The sequence below is a fragment of the Physeter macrocephalus genome, chromosome 10 (assembly GCF_002837175.3).
Source record: "Physeter macrocephalus isolate SW-GA chromosome 10, ASM283717v5, whole genome shotgun sequence".
Taxonomy (NCBI): domain Eukaryota; kingdom Metazoa; phylum Chordata; class Mammalia; order Artiodactyla; family Physeteridae; genus Physeter; species Physeter macrocephalus.
The window spans coordinates 35,613,948-35,629,828 of NC_041223.1; the positions used below are offsets into that span (position 1 = coordinate 35,613,948).

General features: G+C 35.9%; 1 protein-coding gene across 3 annotated transcripts in view; it reads left to right on the forward strand.

The window, feature by feature from the left end:
• KIAA0408 (KIAA0408 ortholog) overlaps positions 1–15,881 on the forward strand; it is a 30,751-nt gene that overhangs the window by 8,129 nt on the left and 6,741 nt on the right. For 2 of the 3 annotated variants that reach the window (XM_028494464.2, XM_024122529.3), the window contains exons 2-5: positions 3,958–4,317; positions 4,406–4,485; positions 6,284–7,610; positions 9,759–9,838. In XM_028494464.2, the coding sequence (XP_028350265.1) occupies positions 3,958–4,317; positions 4,406–4,485; positions 6,284–7,610; positions 9,759–9,838 (1,847 nt within the window). Of the gene's footprint in view, positions 1–3,957; positions 4,318–4,405; positions 4,486–6,283; positions 7,611–9,758; positions 10,588–15,881 lie in introns of those variants that run through there. The other variant, XM_028494465.2, reaches the window with a different exon arrangement.

A 15,881-nucleotide genomic window follows, 5' to 3' on the forward strand; every position in this document is an offset into this window, starting at 1 on the left:
TTTGGGGTTTTTTTGTTCTTCTTTCTCTAATTGCTTTAGATGTAATGTTAGGTTGTTTATTTGAGATTGCTGTTGTTTCTTGAGGTAGGATTGTATTGCTATAAACTTCATCATGTTTTCATTGTCATTTGTTTCTAGGTATTTTTTGATTTCCTCTTTGATTCCTTCAGTGATCTCTTGGTTATTTAGTAGTGTATTGTTTAGCCTCCCTGTGTTTGTATTTTTTACAGATTTTTTCCTGTAATTGATATCTAGGCTCGTAGCGTTGTTGTCAGAAAAGATACTTGATATGATTTCAATTTTCTTAAATTTACCAAGGCTTGATTTGTGACCCAAGATATGATCTATCCTGGGCAATGTTCCTCGAGCACTTAAGAAGAAAGTGTATTCTGTTGTTTTTGGATGGAATGTTCTATAAATATCAATTAAGTCCATCTTGTCGAATGTATCATTTAAAGCTTGTGTTTCCTTATTTATTTTCATTTTGGATGATCTGTCCATTGGTTAAAGTGGGGCGTTAAAGTCCCTTTCTATGATTGTGTTACTGTCGTATTCCCCTTTTATGGCTGTTAGCATTTGCCTTATGTACTGAGGTGCTCCTATTTGGGGTGCATAAATATTTACAATTGCTTTATCTTCTTCTTGGGTTGATCCCTTGATCATTATGTAGTGTCCTTCTTTGTCTCTTGTAATAATCTTTAGTTTAAAGTCTATTTTTTCTGATATGAGAATTGCCACTCTAGCTATCTTTTGATTTCCATTTACAGGGAATATCTTTTTCCATCCCCTCACTTTCAGTCTGTATGTGTCCCTAGGTCTAAAGTGGGTCTCTTGTAAACAGCATATGTACGGGGCTTGTTTTCATATCCATTCAGCCAGTCTACATCTTTTGTTTGGAGCATTTAATCCATTTACATTTAAGGTAGTTATCGATATGTAAGCAATGTTCCTCGAGCACTTAAGAAGAAAGTGTATTCTGTTGTTTTTGGATGGAATGTTCTATAAATATCAATTAAGTCCATCTTGTCGAATGTATCATTTAAAGCTTGTGTTTCCTTATTTATTTTCATTTTGGATGATCTGTCCATTGGTTAAAGTGGGGCGTTAAAGTCCCTTTCTATGATTGTGTTACTGTCGTATTCCCCTTTTATGGCTGTTAGCATTTGCCTTATGTACTGAGGTGCTCCTATTTGGGGTGCATAAATATTTACAATTGCTTTATCTTCTTCTTGGGTTGATCCCTTGATCATTATGTAGTGTCCTTCTTTGTCTCTTGTAATAATCTTTAGTTTAAAGTCTATTTTTTCTGATATGAGAATTGCCACTCTAGCTATCTTTTGATTTCCATTTACAGGGAATATCTTTTTCCATCCCCTCACTTTCAGTCTGTATGTGTCCCTAGGTCTAAAGTGGGTCTCTTGTAAACAGCATATGTACGGGGCTTGTTTTCATATCCATTCAGCCAGTCTACATCTTTTGTTTGGAGCATTTAATCCATTTACATTTAAGGTAGTTATCGATATGTATGTTTCTATTACCATTTTCTTAATTGTTTTGGGTTTGTTATTGTAGGTCTTTTCCTTCTCTTGTGTTTCCTGCCTAAAGAAGTTCCTTTAGCATTTGTTGTTAAGCTGGTTTGGTGGTGCTGAATTCTATTAGCTTTTGCTTGTCTGTAGAGGTTTTAATTTCTCCATGGAACCTGAATGAACTGCTTTGGGTAATCTTGTTTGTAGGTTTTTCCTTTTCATCACTTTAAATATGTCCTTCCACTCCCTCTGGCTTGCAGAGTTTCTGCTGAAAGATCAGCTGTTAACCTTATGGGGATTCCCTTGTATGTTATTTGTTGTTTTTCCCTTGCTGCTTTTAATATTTTTTCTTTGTATTTAATTTTTGATAGTTTGATTAATATGTGTCTTGGCATGTTTCTCCTTGGATTTTTCCTGTATGGAACTCTCTGCCCTTCCTGGACTTGACTGACTATTTCCTTTCCTATATTAGGGAAGGTATATAGGAAATAATCTCTTCAAATATTTTCTCAGTCCCTTTCTTTTTCTCTTCTTCTTCTGGGACCCCTACAATTCTTATGTTGGTGCATTTAATGTTGTCTCAGAGGTCTCTGAGACTGTCCCCAATTCTTTTGATTCTTTATTCTTTTTTCTGCTCTGCGGTAGTTATTTCCACTGTTTTATCTTCCAGGTCCCTTATCCGTTCTTCTGCCTCAGTTATTCTGTTATTGGTTCCTTATAGAGAATTTTTAATTTAATTTATTGTGTTGTTCATCACTGTTTGTTTGGTCTTTAGTTCTTCTAGGTCCTTGTTAAACATTTCTTGTATTTTCTCTGTTCTATTTCCAAGATTTTGGATCATCTTTACTATCATTACTCTGAATTCTTTTTCATGTAGACTGCCTCTTTCCTCTTCATTTGTTTGGTGTGGTGGGTTTTTACCTTGCTCCTTCATCTGCTATGTATTTCTCTGTCTTCTCATTTTGCTTAATTTACTGTGTTTGGAGTCTCCTTTTCGCAAGCTGCAGGTTCGTAGTTCGCGTTGTTTTGGGTGTCTGCCCCCAGTAGGTAAGTTTGGTTCAGTGGGTTGTGAAGGCTTCCTGGTGGAGGCGACTGGTGCCTGTGTTTTGGTGGATGATTCTGGATCTTGTTTTTCTGGTGGGCAGAACCGCATCCGGTGGTGTGTTTTGGGGTGTCTGTGAACTTAGTATGATTTTAGGCAGCCTCTCCACTAATGGGTGGGGTTGTGTTCCTGTCTTGCTCGTTGTTTGGCATAGGGTGTCCAGCCAGAGTATCTTGCTGGTTGTTGAGTGGAGCTGGGTCTTAGTGTTGAGATGGAGATCTCTGGGAGAGCTTTCGCTGTTTGATATTTCTTGGAGCTGGGAGGTCTCTGGTGGACCAATGTCCTGAACTCAGCTCTCCCACCTCAGAGGCTCAGGCTGACACCTGGCCTGAGCAGCAAGACCTTGTAAGCCACTCAGCTGCTATTGCTGGAGGGTCTCCTGCAGAGGCGGGGGGCGGCTGGGGCTCACAGCCAGGACAAGGATCTGGGAGCAGAAATTCTCTGTTATTCTTTGAATAATAGATGTAGTGCAGATATAGGTTGTGACTGTAAAATGTAGAGTCATTTGCTTTAATAGTTCTCTGACTGTCTGGAATTTGACAAGCTTTCCCAGAACACAAGCCTGAAGAGAAAGCCAGTAATAGCCTGCAGGTTAAACTGAACTCTCAAGAACTAATTTGGGGCCCACTTTAGCATAGACTAATAGATGATCAACGCCTTAGAGTTCTATTATATTACCTAGGACAGGGTCACATTTGTTTTAATTAGGACAGGAAACATTTTTTGAATGTATGTAGCCTTGGAAGTAAAAAAAAAAAAAAAAAAAAAAAGTCTCAGAATTACCTGTCCCTCACCAATGTAACTTCCAAAAGTAACATATTTTGATTGCAAAATGTCTACTTAGGGGCAGAATTAGCTGAGTTACTATATGAGATTGTCAACTATTTAGACAGTTAAATGTTGGCATATAGGATCATATTTTTTAAAATATGACCTTAATGTTAGTTAAACTCTTGCTTCTCTCTGAAAGCAGTTAGAGAACATTGCCAGTAATTGATTCGAGTCATTCCAATTTTGTTAACAGTGCTTCTGTATCATCATGATATCTATATATAAACACAGGTTTGTTTCATTTTTGAATGGGTTGATTTCTACTCAGAAGAATAGAAATTACCATCCATGCTTTGACCTACTGAAAGTAGTCTTTATGGTTCCTCAAAGTTGTTTCAGGTAATCCAGGCTTTAGAAGTGTTATTTGGAAGCATAAGCATTAATACCGTGGGGTAGTATATAGTAATATGGCGAAGAGAACTCAGAACAGTATGCATAGTATCAAAAATATTGGGAGAGTGGATTAGGGGGAAATTTTTATCTTTGTTTTCTTTACAGCTCTGCCATGAAGTAGAGCTTCAGAGGAAAATCAACATGAGTGAACGTGCGATTATTGATCTTGATCGTGAAAAGGCCATTCAAGACAAAATAATGGAATCTTCTCCAAATTATCCCAATTCAAGACAATGTGAATTTACAGGGATGAAACACAGGAATGGTCTGGGAAAAAAAGGTAAAACAGGGCAGAGCTTACTCAGTGAAAGAAATCAACTGTGTAAGGAACAAAAAACAATCAAAAAATCAAAAGTAGGGTTAATGGATTCTATGGCCACAGACAACCAAAAGGAATGTGAGACCCCGCGTGACCTGAGGACTTCTGAGGAAGAGAACAAGAGCTGCTCTGGCGCCCTCAACACAGTAAGTAAGCCAGGATTGGCCTAGGACTGTTTCTAAAGACATATTTACATTTCAAAGGGCTAACATGCTATTGCTTATATGTGTAAAGGCTCTTGAAGAACTTGCCAAAGTTAGTGAAGAATTATGCAGCTTTCAAGAGGAAATTCGAAAGCGTTCTAACCACAGAAGGTAGGCTGGTACATCTGTGATGATTTTTATGTTGGAAAATCAAAAAGAATGTTGTTTTTAGTTAATGAATCCAAACTTCCTTTAGCATCTAACACTTTGTTAGTGAGAATTAATAATACTGTTAAAATATGTTATCTTAGGAGATAAAAACTTAAATTGTATGTTTCTCTGTTCACTAATTCTTAAAGCAAATCTTCTAGTTCTCTTTGTAGTTTGACTATTAGGTGTACTTTACTTTTTTGGTGTTTAGTGAAGTTATACTAACCATAAAAAATAATAAATTAACAAGTATACTCCAATGGAGTTCTTTTTTATTTTGAGTATTTGGCCGGTGGAAGAGTATACTGGGTTAATCTAGTTAAATACGTCTTTAAACTATGTCAAATTTAACAATGTGGTGTTTTAATTATATAATGATGTTCTATTGAAACATTTTGAGCCATTTATTTTTCTACATTTATTATATATATAATGGAAGCATTCATAATTTCAGAATAACATATTGTAAATATGTACACACATACATATTTATACAGTGCTGTAAAACATGCTCTTTCAGTTCAGAAGCACCCTTATAACCATAAGGGTAAGTTTTAGCCAAACTGAAAAATAAATTGGAATCCTCTACAAGTTAAGTAAAGATGGATTGTTCTAGGATCACCATTTATCTCCTAGTGGGGCAGTATACTTCTCTTAGAAGCTATAGGAATGTGGACCCTTATTTTTCTTTAGCTTTTTGGAAGCTCAGAGAGAATTTTTGTACTGACAACAGATTTTCTTACTCAACCATGTTTTTTACATAATTTTGCCTTCCACTTTTCCATTTAGCTTTTGCCTACTACTCTCTGCTAATGGGTATTTGTCTGCACTTTATTGTAAGCTATCTCATAATATAAGTTGAAGAGATATAAATATGATTTATATGTATCAATATGATTAATTAATGTTAATTTGTGAACCCACATTCTTGCTATATTTAGGTTTTTATTTCAATAATTCTTACTTGCCAATTTTTTTTTACAAACCACACCTGGTATAAAGTTCTCACTGCCACTTATGGCCTTTCAAGAAAAGCTCAAAATCCTTAGTATGTAATTCAAAGTCATTACAGTTTGACCTAATATTTCTCTTCTATTTGCCGTCATCCTTCCCACTTTTTTATATTCCATCCACACCAAAGTACTCACTGTTCCTTGAATAGCCACAATATTTGTACTGCAGCTCTCTTTTGCTTATATGTCCTTTACTCATATATAAAAAAAAAAATGATCACTTTTCTTTCATGCCCAAATAACACCTTCCATTTGGTATTGCTCATGTCTGTTTGCGCTTTGATTCAGATTTCTGTCACACTACTTAGAATGTTATTTCAAATTCAAAGAGAGGAGTTTGAGCTCAGAAGATGTTATAAATAGGAATTCAGTAGGCAAAGCGGATATAAGGAAATGGCAAGAGAAAACCTATAGAAATGGGAACGCCAATAGCAGACACCCAAGAGACTACACACAGTCGAGTCTGAGTATAGGTGAAGTTTAGGTAATAGAAAAAAATGAGAGACCACAGTTAAAAAGGTAGTTTGGGCCAGACTATGTATATAGAGTTGAATACAACACTGAGACGTGGCCTTTATCCTGCAGTAAAAGGGACTTGAAGTTTTATACTATGGGATTTATATAAAAATAATGTTTAAGGAAGTTGTGACTCCTTTTCCAGAATCCTTTGCTTTAGCCCCAGTGTCTTTTAAGAGCTTATCATAAATAAAGTCATCACTAATATACCATGTTTTATAATTGTCTAGGATGAAGTCAGATTCTTTTCTCCAGGAAACACCAGCTGTAATTAATATGCCTTATGGAGATCACATGATCAACAACAACCAGTGCATTACTTCAACCAGTTTAGAAAAAGAGAAAAAGAAAAATAGAAAGAATCTGAGCTGTACTGATGTTTTCCAAAACAATTCTAAGAAAAAAGGTGGAATTGATACAACTGATCCGCAAAGAAGTGAAACCCCACCAGTTCCTCCTCCAAGAAGTACATCTCGAAATTTTCCCAGCTCACGTTCTGCACAAGCCCATGAAAGTTTGAAGGAAAGTTCAGACCACAACGGCTGGGTGGCCCAAGAAGGTCAAGGCAGAAAGAACCCTCATTTCCTCTGGATGCACGACGAGATGCCTGCGCTGTGTCTAAATGAAGGGAAGACTTTGAAAGATGGTATCACATTTTCTTCTTTGGCACCAGAAACCAAAATAGATAAAAAGCCTCCATGTAATGAAAATGTTGGACTTACCATGTGGTCATGCGACACTGGGATGGGTGCCAAAAATAGCCTCTCTACACCATGGTTTCAGAAAACCTGCTCTATTCCCAATAAGCCAAAATATGAAAAGGTGATTCCAGATCACCCTGCTAAATCGCATCCTGATCTTCACATAAGCAATGTCTGTAGCTCCTTGGTGACACAGAGCAGCGGCCCACTGAGAAGTTTCAGTTGTGGCTTTGAAAGGACTATTAGGAATGAAAAGCTGGCAGCAAAGACTGATGAATTTAACAGAATCGTATTTAGAACAAATAGAAATTGTCATGCAGTACAGCAAAGTCGAAGCTACTCAGAACCATCTGAAGATCTTCAGCCCTGTGATACTTTAATTTCTTGCACAGGTAACATCTCAGAAAGTGACAGTGTTTCTGACATTCTGAAAACCAGTGCCCCCATGCCTGTGCCCAGGGAAAATGTGCATGATAATTCCACCAAAAAACCCACAACAGGCCTATTCAGACAAATGCAGGAACACATAAGCCCTAGCAGTTACCGGAATATGCTCCACGAGCATGATTGGAGACCAAGTAATTTGTCTGGCCGACCAAGGTCAGCTGATCCCAGGTCAAATTATGGTGTGGTGGAAAAGCTGCTGAAAACCTATGAGACATCAGCGGGGTCCTCATTGCAAAATTCTAAATGCTTCCAGGCTAATTGGACCAAGTGTAATTCTGATGTCAGTGGTGGAGCCACATTAAGTCAGCATTTTAAAAAGCTCCAAATAGAACAAGAGCTTCAGCAAAAGCCAGCTATGTGTGGAGCACAGCAAGTGAAGCAAGGAGCAGATCGGAAAAAGGTAACTGAGGTGAGAAAGAAATTTAACATATTTTGGTAGAACTGCATCCATATTTAGCAATGGCTCAGAGTTCAGTCAGTTACCCATTCATATAAATAGAATGTAGGCACATGTTTTGACATCTTCTTAGTTCCTTGACCCTTCATTTGTGAATAAATATGAACCTTAGAATTGTAACTCAACATGAACTTTTAAAAGCATAGTTTTTAAGTCTGAGTTTAGCGCATTATAACTTTTATTTAAATTCTGAAATGGCACAACACAATCTAATAAATTAAATTCTTAAGAACCTCAAAAAGATCAAATGTGTGTTGTGGTTTTTTCTTGAAAAAATATTCTGAATGTGCATCTGTTCATTTATAGAATCTTATCCTGTTTAAGTGTTTATATTTTTAAAATATATGGGAAGTATTTATAAATAACTTGCACTTTTCGGTTATTAGCTATGGTTGGTTCAGTCATTCCCAGAATTTGATTCATGTTCTTCCTCAGGGGATTAGTCACATGAATATGAGTTTGGGTGAAAAAAAATCATTTAAAATAGTGCCTTATGCAGTTCTCTTATTGTGGAGCTAAAAGGCAGTATATGAAAATAAAAATGATAGTATAGCGTAAAAAAATTTAAGGTCATTATTATTTGTATAAATTCTTTGTGTGGAAATTGCCCGCCCCCCCAAAAAATGGGTATTTAAATAAACTGTTATCCTTTCTTTATTCCAGTTTGCTTGCAAAAGAGTATAATCTTAGAGGAGAAAAAGAGGTTGAAGAGATTTGTATTTACAGTGAAGAGCTATCCATCAGCACCTTTTATGCATAATTTATAAAAAGTTACAAGGTGACATATTGTTATAATTAACCAATGCTTTGAAAATCCTGGTTTTACATAGTGCAATGTATATGCACCATTGTTTTAAACGAGGCAGGTTGCCTCTTTCTGGTGTAAGAAATTATTTTTATGAGGCTTTCAAGCCCTACAAAAGTATCAGTTTACATGTAGTTTATCAGAAACTTTGCCTGTTTGCCCAAAGTACAAATAATTATCCTGCTTTTCTATTTCTGTTTTTTTTTAGTTGAGCCCATAAATACCTGTAAGGTCCTGTGGCTTCAGATGGGAAATGAAAGCACATATACAATAATCAGCCAAAATTCTCATGAACAAATATTACTAAATATCTCCCATTTTTGTACTGATTGGAGGTTTGGGTAGGGTCCTCTGCTGTCGATCGTTAAGAGTAGTTCTCCATCCCTCCCCGGCAGGAAGAAGTTTAAAAAAATAAGACTCCAAGGAGAGAAAAAGCAAATGCAGGTTACCCTCATAGAAATAAAGGCTGTCCTTACTGCCCGTCTCAGGTGAAAGAGCACAGGCTTTGTTAAGGTCAATAAGAATCAAAGTACAAAATGTGTCATGAAAACGTTTTAACTGTTTCTTAATGGCAAGAGTCCTAGAATGCTTTTCTTCCATTAAAATAAAAAGAAAGAGAAGTAGGAAGAAATGAAAGAAAGCCAAGGGAAGAGAAGGGAAAAGTTTTCAGTCTTCGGAAGATACCCAAGATAGATCGCAACTCTTTCGTAGCAAATAGAATGAAGTTATATTTTAAAGTATTTTAATGATAATTTTGAAACTTTTTACAGATAGTAACAGTGGTTCTTAGTGGAAAAAATAAGATAGCATCAGACAAATCATTTGGTGGTTTGTGTGCCTTTTGCTTATGATCTCTAAAAGTGTCAACTTGACATAAAATAACTAGACATAAATTAATTCTTCTTTAAATTATTATCTTCAAAAAAAAAACCACTAAAATATCCTAACACTCCACTAAGAAAAATCTTTAGTTCTATCATATCAATTTTATCTAACATGAACTTTTGAGTTCTAACATAACATTAACTCATAGTTAGTTCTAAAAAGAAATCAGTTGTATTAAAACTTGTCAGTGTGGAGATCTACAAGATTATCAAATGCCATATTCACATTAAAAGTGAATTGTTTTGATTAAAACATTCACGACCAGGAATAGCTTCTTTAATTTTCAGTGCTTTTTCTTGCTTGTAAACCTGGTAATACAATACATTAATCCTCTAGTTGGGATCCATAATATATTAAGCTCATTGTTGGTGCCTGAATAGTGAGATGAATGTCTTCATTTGTGTCTTAAGGAGTCCGTGGCAGTGAAATTCTCACATGGAAAAGGATTTTCCCGACCTGCTAGACCAGCAAATCGCCGTCTCCCGTCCAGGTGGGCATCCAGATCTCCATCGGCACCCCCTGCCTTGCGGAGACCTGTGCACAACTTTCCCATTTCTCTGCGATCAGAAGCATCGATGGTCTGAGTCTCTGGCCTGGATTGCTAGATTACAAAAGTCCCAATTGCCAAACAGAGTATTCTGAGTGTTTACAATCAGTTCTGTCTCTTCTGTATCTTTCAAGATTACTGGGACAATTGAAATCTTAACTTCCCATCAGTCTTCAGTGTTTTTAATCTATGGAACAGTTATCCTCCTGTATTTTGATTTTTTAGATCCGAATTCTTTAATGCCATCCTCATTAATTTGACAATATGATTTAAGTTCAAACAATGTACTATATTGTATATTCCAACTTTCTTGCAAGTGGCAGAAAGCAAGGTTATTTGCATGGCCGTGTGTTTTGTAGGTGCATGTGTTGATATAGGAAGTATCAGTATGTATTTAGATAAGAAAAACTTATGTGCTAGTGTTGACTTTGAAATTATAACATGTATACCTATATATTCTTTGTGTTTATTTAAAATTTTTAAAAATATACAGTATTATTTATATTTTTTATACCTTTTAATAGGTATCCACTTAAGGCTCTTGAGGTACCTATGTTAACTAACCACTTCCTTGGTCCCAACTACATCCAAAACTAGTTATACATATATCTAACGTTAGTAGATTTCTACAGACAACTCATAGTTCCTTAACCCATATAAAGATAGACTAATACTATTGATCTTCTTGTTTACTCTTTTAAATAAATAAAAGTGTCACAGGTTTAAACAGATTAGCCTTCTAAAGCAAACATAAAATGTTCACAAAAGCTTTGATATATCATTCAGCAGTCTATTGTGGCTTTCCCTGTTAAATAGGATATAAAAAGAAATTCAATTATGCTGAATTCTACTCTTTGGTAACATTATAGTAAATTTTTGTTCAGCTACTTTATTTGGAGTCATACATATTGAGAGGTAAGTTATTCACTTTTTCCTTTTTCTAACCTTTCCCCTAAAATTAGTAGATAAGAGACTAATTCAATTTTTTATTAACAAAGAAAATCAGGAATGATATTTCATTGAGAGCTGAATTATATTTCCTATAGTATACTACATTAAAAAAGCCTTAAACTAACCTTTGGCATCCATGGGGCAGCATAAGGGGCAGAAACTTTTTTGGGGCCACAGTTCATGAACAGTGAGCATATTATATCTATGTTGAGAACTGACAGAAATATGAATGTTGAGGTGCTTGGAATTCTACATGAAAGACCTTAGAAGCAACTTTGCTCTCCATTGTCTCTATGTAAAACCAGCTACATTATTAGATAGTAATTCTATTTAAGCTTTTCTTTTACTAGCAAAATGGTTAAGGAATTCTTATGGGAAAAGTATTCAAAGAACCTTCTCCTTGTGATACATTCTAACAATTTAGAGAAATTCACTTCATTATACCATGACTTGAGGTAAAGTAATTAATTTTCAAAGCCAGGACTGCCTTAAAGGCTCAAGACTGTTGCATGGTGATGGACAGATTCATACTTACCAATAGGAGAGCTTCCAGGAGTTGAGCAGAATTAAACTTCTAGAATGTGAGGTTGGAGCAGATGATAAGTAAAGGCTATAGATCCAGTCTTTTAATTCTTGTTTCTTTCAGGAATATACTTTTCCATAGGAAGACTATCAGAGAAAAGTAGCCTAGACATCAAATGATACTATATGCTATGCTTTTCATCTAGAAGGGAGAAAACACTGGGGAGGTGGTAGCCTATGGCATAAAATGATGGACCTGGTAGGAAGATTCTGCTGTGTAACACTGGAGAGCCTGCCCAAGGGCTGTGTGACATAGCTGCTTCTCTCCTTCACTGCATTCCAGGTAGTCTGATGTGGGTCTGTGGTTCCTAACTTGAATTACAAGTCAGACTATTGAAGATTGTTTTTTAAATTAGATTCCTGACCTCACCCCATAATTGCTAAAGAATTTCCAAGGGTGGGGAGGGAATCTTGAGTCCTTAATGAAACAAAGCAAAATATTTGATGATTAGGGAGATTTGGAAGCAGTGACATTGATTCATACCCCAGTGGATGGGCACCATTGGGTAGTCATGTTACTTCTCTGGAACTTGCCTTTGTTATCTGTAAATTAAAAGAGTAATATTGTCAGGCATCACAATTTTATACTACTTGTTCTAACCATTTGAATGAAACGGGGACACGTTTTAACATCTTATGTTGACAAAAATCATAGAATATTAGAGCTGAAAAAAACTTAGCATCTAGTCCAACTCCTTGATTGTAAAGACGGAAAAACTAAAACAAGGATTATTTGAATGTTCTGTTTTCTGTTTTTAAATATTTTACAATTTTTATGGAAAAACCTACGAGTTAAATGGAAATTATCCTTGAAAATACATGTTTGATGTATCGTGATTTTTAACCAGTAGTTTTTCTACTTTAGATGGGCATTTTCTTCCCAAGAACATACCCTTTATTATGCCATCATTGCTGGATTTAAGGGATTTTAAACATTTCAGAAGCACTTGATTAGAAGTTTTCCCTGGCAGACTTTTTTTGGGGGGGAAATCTTATATTATTTCAATAGAGGGTTATTGATATTATAGGTTGATCTCAGAAAGGAATAAGAATGAGGCAGAGGAGAGTGCTTGAGTCTCTGTGCGTGTGCGTGTGTGCACACGCGTGCACAACCCTTGCCTGAGTTCTCCATATTCCCTTATGCCCGAAGCCAAATATAAATCATGTTGCATAATTCATTTTATCAAAAATGATCCATAACTTTCATTTATTTTTACATAGACAACGAAGATGATGAGATATTAACAAGCACAAAACATGATTTACCTCTACATAGAGGATTTAGCCAGACTCCATGTCATCCTGAGAAAACATCTGGACCTAAAAAGGAGAATCTGCTTTACTACAAAGATTTTAAAAATTATTTTGAGGCAAACTTGCTGACAAACAACTACTTGATAATGAAATCTCTTCAGTCATTGGAAGCTATCAAGTAAAATAGGTGGGGAAACACTTGCTGTGGCATCGGTATACATGAGGAACATTTTTATTTTCCTCCTTTTCTGGTGAAACTCCAGCTGAGAGTTTTTTAAAGTCTAAACTCAAATATGTACACAGTTCAACCTAGCTTCTCCTAAAATGTTTCTAGATAGTAGAGTCTAAAGACCAAGCCTGCCTGATTCCTACACCCGGCCGTATGCCAACACATCTAGTTTCTCATGTACTGACACCATTTTGTGCCCATTTCTCTGCTTATTGAGTCCAATTAAGTTTTGTTTGAAAAAGGAATACTCCTGAAATTTTCTTTTACATGATGAAATTAGTTAAATTATTTTTAGGCATATTACAATTTCTAACATAGTACGATTTTACTTCAAATTCTGCACATTTCTTCTTAAATAACAAGTACCATTATCAGAATCTAGAACCATGACTTATTCATTTTACTATAGCTCAGAAAATATGCTCCTTCAAAAAATGAGCTTCATAAAGCAAAAAAATCAAAGCAAAGAAAAAAAAGTTGGGGGAGGAGTTTTAAGGCAAGTGTCTACTCAACATTTTTTAATCTTTGTCTCAGTGGGAAAAAAATCATGAAACTTAAAATCTGACATATATTACAATGATCTCATGAATCCAACAGGTAAGACTGGCAAATTCTGAAAAAAAAAAATTCTGCTTATATGAAGCTATGATGGAGTCTAGAAATGAGGGAAGAATCTAGAATAGGAAGGACCTTAGAAACCACACAGAGCAATCTCATCTAGAGGAGAGAAACCCGAAACTTGGAGAGGTCTGCATGGCTGCCAAGGTTGTAGCACCAGGAACCCAGCCAGATTCAAATACCAGTGGTTTGCCTTCTTGTACACCCATGTGCATCTGGGAATTGATGGTTTGCAAAGCACATTCATATGCCTTGACTTGTTTACTTCTTAACAACAAGCTTCAAGGCAGCCATTGTGATTTCTCATTACAGAAGGAAAAATTAAATAGCCAAGATAATAGAATAAATATTTCCCAAGATAATGTTTAGAAATAAATAGGTGGTTCTTCGACTCTTAGTTCAGGTTCTTTTCCCAAGGAAGAGAAGAGGAAGGCAAAGAGTGAATACTTCCTTTTCACTTATGTTTTATGCATGACAATGGAATTGTTTATTTTGCTTTCATTGAGAATTTCTCTTAATTTTTTTATTAACATCTTTATCAGAGTATAATTGCTTTACAAGGGTCTGTTACTTTCAGCTTTATAACAAAGTGAATCAGCTATACATATACATATATACCCATATCTCCTCCCTCTTCCGTTTCCCTCCCACCCTCCCTATCCCACCCCTCTAGGGGGTCACAAAGCACCGAGCTGATCTCCCTGTGCTATGCGGCTGCTTCCCACTAGCTATCTATTTTACGTTTGGTAGTGTATATATGTCCATGCCACTCTCTCACTTCGTCCCAGCTTACCCTTCCCCTTCCCTGTGTCCTCAAGTCCATTCTCTACGTCTGTGCCTTTATTCTGGTCCTGCCCCTAAGTTCTTCAGAACCATTTTTGTTTATTTGTTTGTTAGATTCCACATATATATGTTAGCATAAGAGTATTTGTTTTTCTCTTTCTGACTTAATTCACTCTGTATGACAGTCTCTAGGTCCATCCACATCACTACAAATAACTCAGTTTCATTTCTTTTTATGGCTGAGTAATATTCCATTGTATATATGTGCCACACCTTCTTGGTGTAAGGTGATACCTCATTGTAGTTTTGACTTGCATTTCTCTAATGATTAGTGATGTTGAGCATCCTTTCATGTGTTAGAGGGCAATCTGTATACCTTCTTTGGAGAAATGTCTATTTAGGTCTGCCCATTTTTTGATTGGGTTGTTTGTTTTTCTGATGTTGAGCTGCGTGAGCTGCGTGTATATTTTGGAGATTAATCCTTTGTCAGTTGCTTCATTTGCAAATAATACTTTCTCCCATTCTGAGGGTTGTCTTTTCGTCTCATTTATGTTTTCCTTTGCTGTGCAAAAGCTTTTAACTTTCATTAGGTCCCATTTGTTTATTTTTGTTTTTATTTCCATTTCTCTAGGAGGTGGGTCAAAAAGGATCTTGCTGTGATTTATGTCATAGAGTGTTCTGCCTTTGTTTTCCTCTAAGAGTTTGACAGTGTCTGACCTTACATTTAGGTCTTTAATCCATTTTGAGTTTATTTTTGTGTATGGTGTTAGGGAGTGTTCTAATTTCATTCTTATACATGTAGCTGTCCAGTTTTCCCAGCACCACTTGTTGAAGAGGATGTCTTTTCTCCATTGTATGTTCTTGCTTCCTTTATTAAAGATAAGGTGACCATATGTGAGTGGGTTTATATCTAGGCTTTCTGTCCTGTTCCACTGATCTATATTTCTGTTTTTGTGCCAGTACCATACTGTCTTGATTACTGTCATTTTGTAGTATAGTGTGAAGTCCGGGAGCCTGATTCTTCCAGCTCCGTTTTTCTTTCTCAAGATTGCTTTGGCTATTTGGGGTCTTTTGTGTTTCCATACAAATTGTGAAATTTTTTGTTCTAGTTCTGTGAAAAATGCCATTGGTAGTTTGATAGGGATGACACTGAATCTGTAGATTGCTTTTGGTAGTATAGTCATTTTCACAATGCTGATTCTTCCAGTCTAAGAACATGGTATATCTCTCCATCTGTTTATATCATCTTTACTTTCTTTCATCAGTGTCTTATAGTTTTCTGCATACAGGTCTTTTGTCTCCTTAGGTAGGTTTATTCCTAGGTATTTTATTCTTTTTGTTGCAGTGGTAAATGGGAGTGTTTCCTTAATTTCTCTTTCAGATTTTTTTCATTAGTGTATAGGAATGCAAGAGATTTCTGTGCATTAATTTTGTAACCTGCTACTTTACCAAATTCATTGATTAGCTCTGGTAGTTTTCTGGTAACATCTTTAGGATTCTGTATGTATAGTTACCATGTCATCTGCAAACAGTGACAGTTTTACTCTTCTTTTCCAATTTGTATTCCTT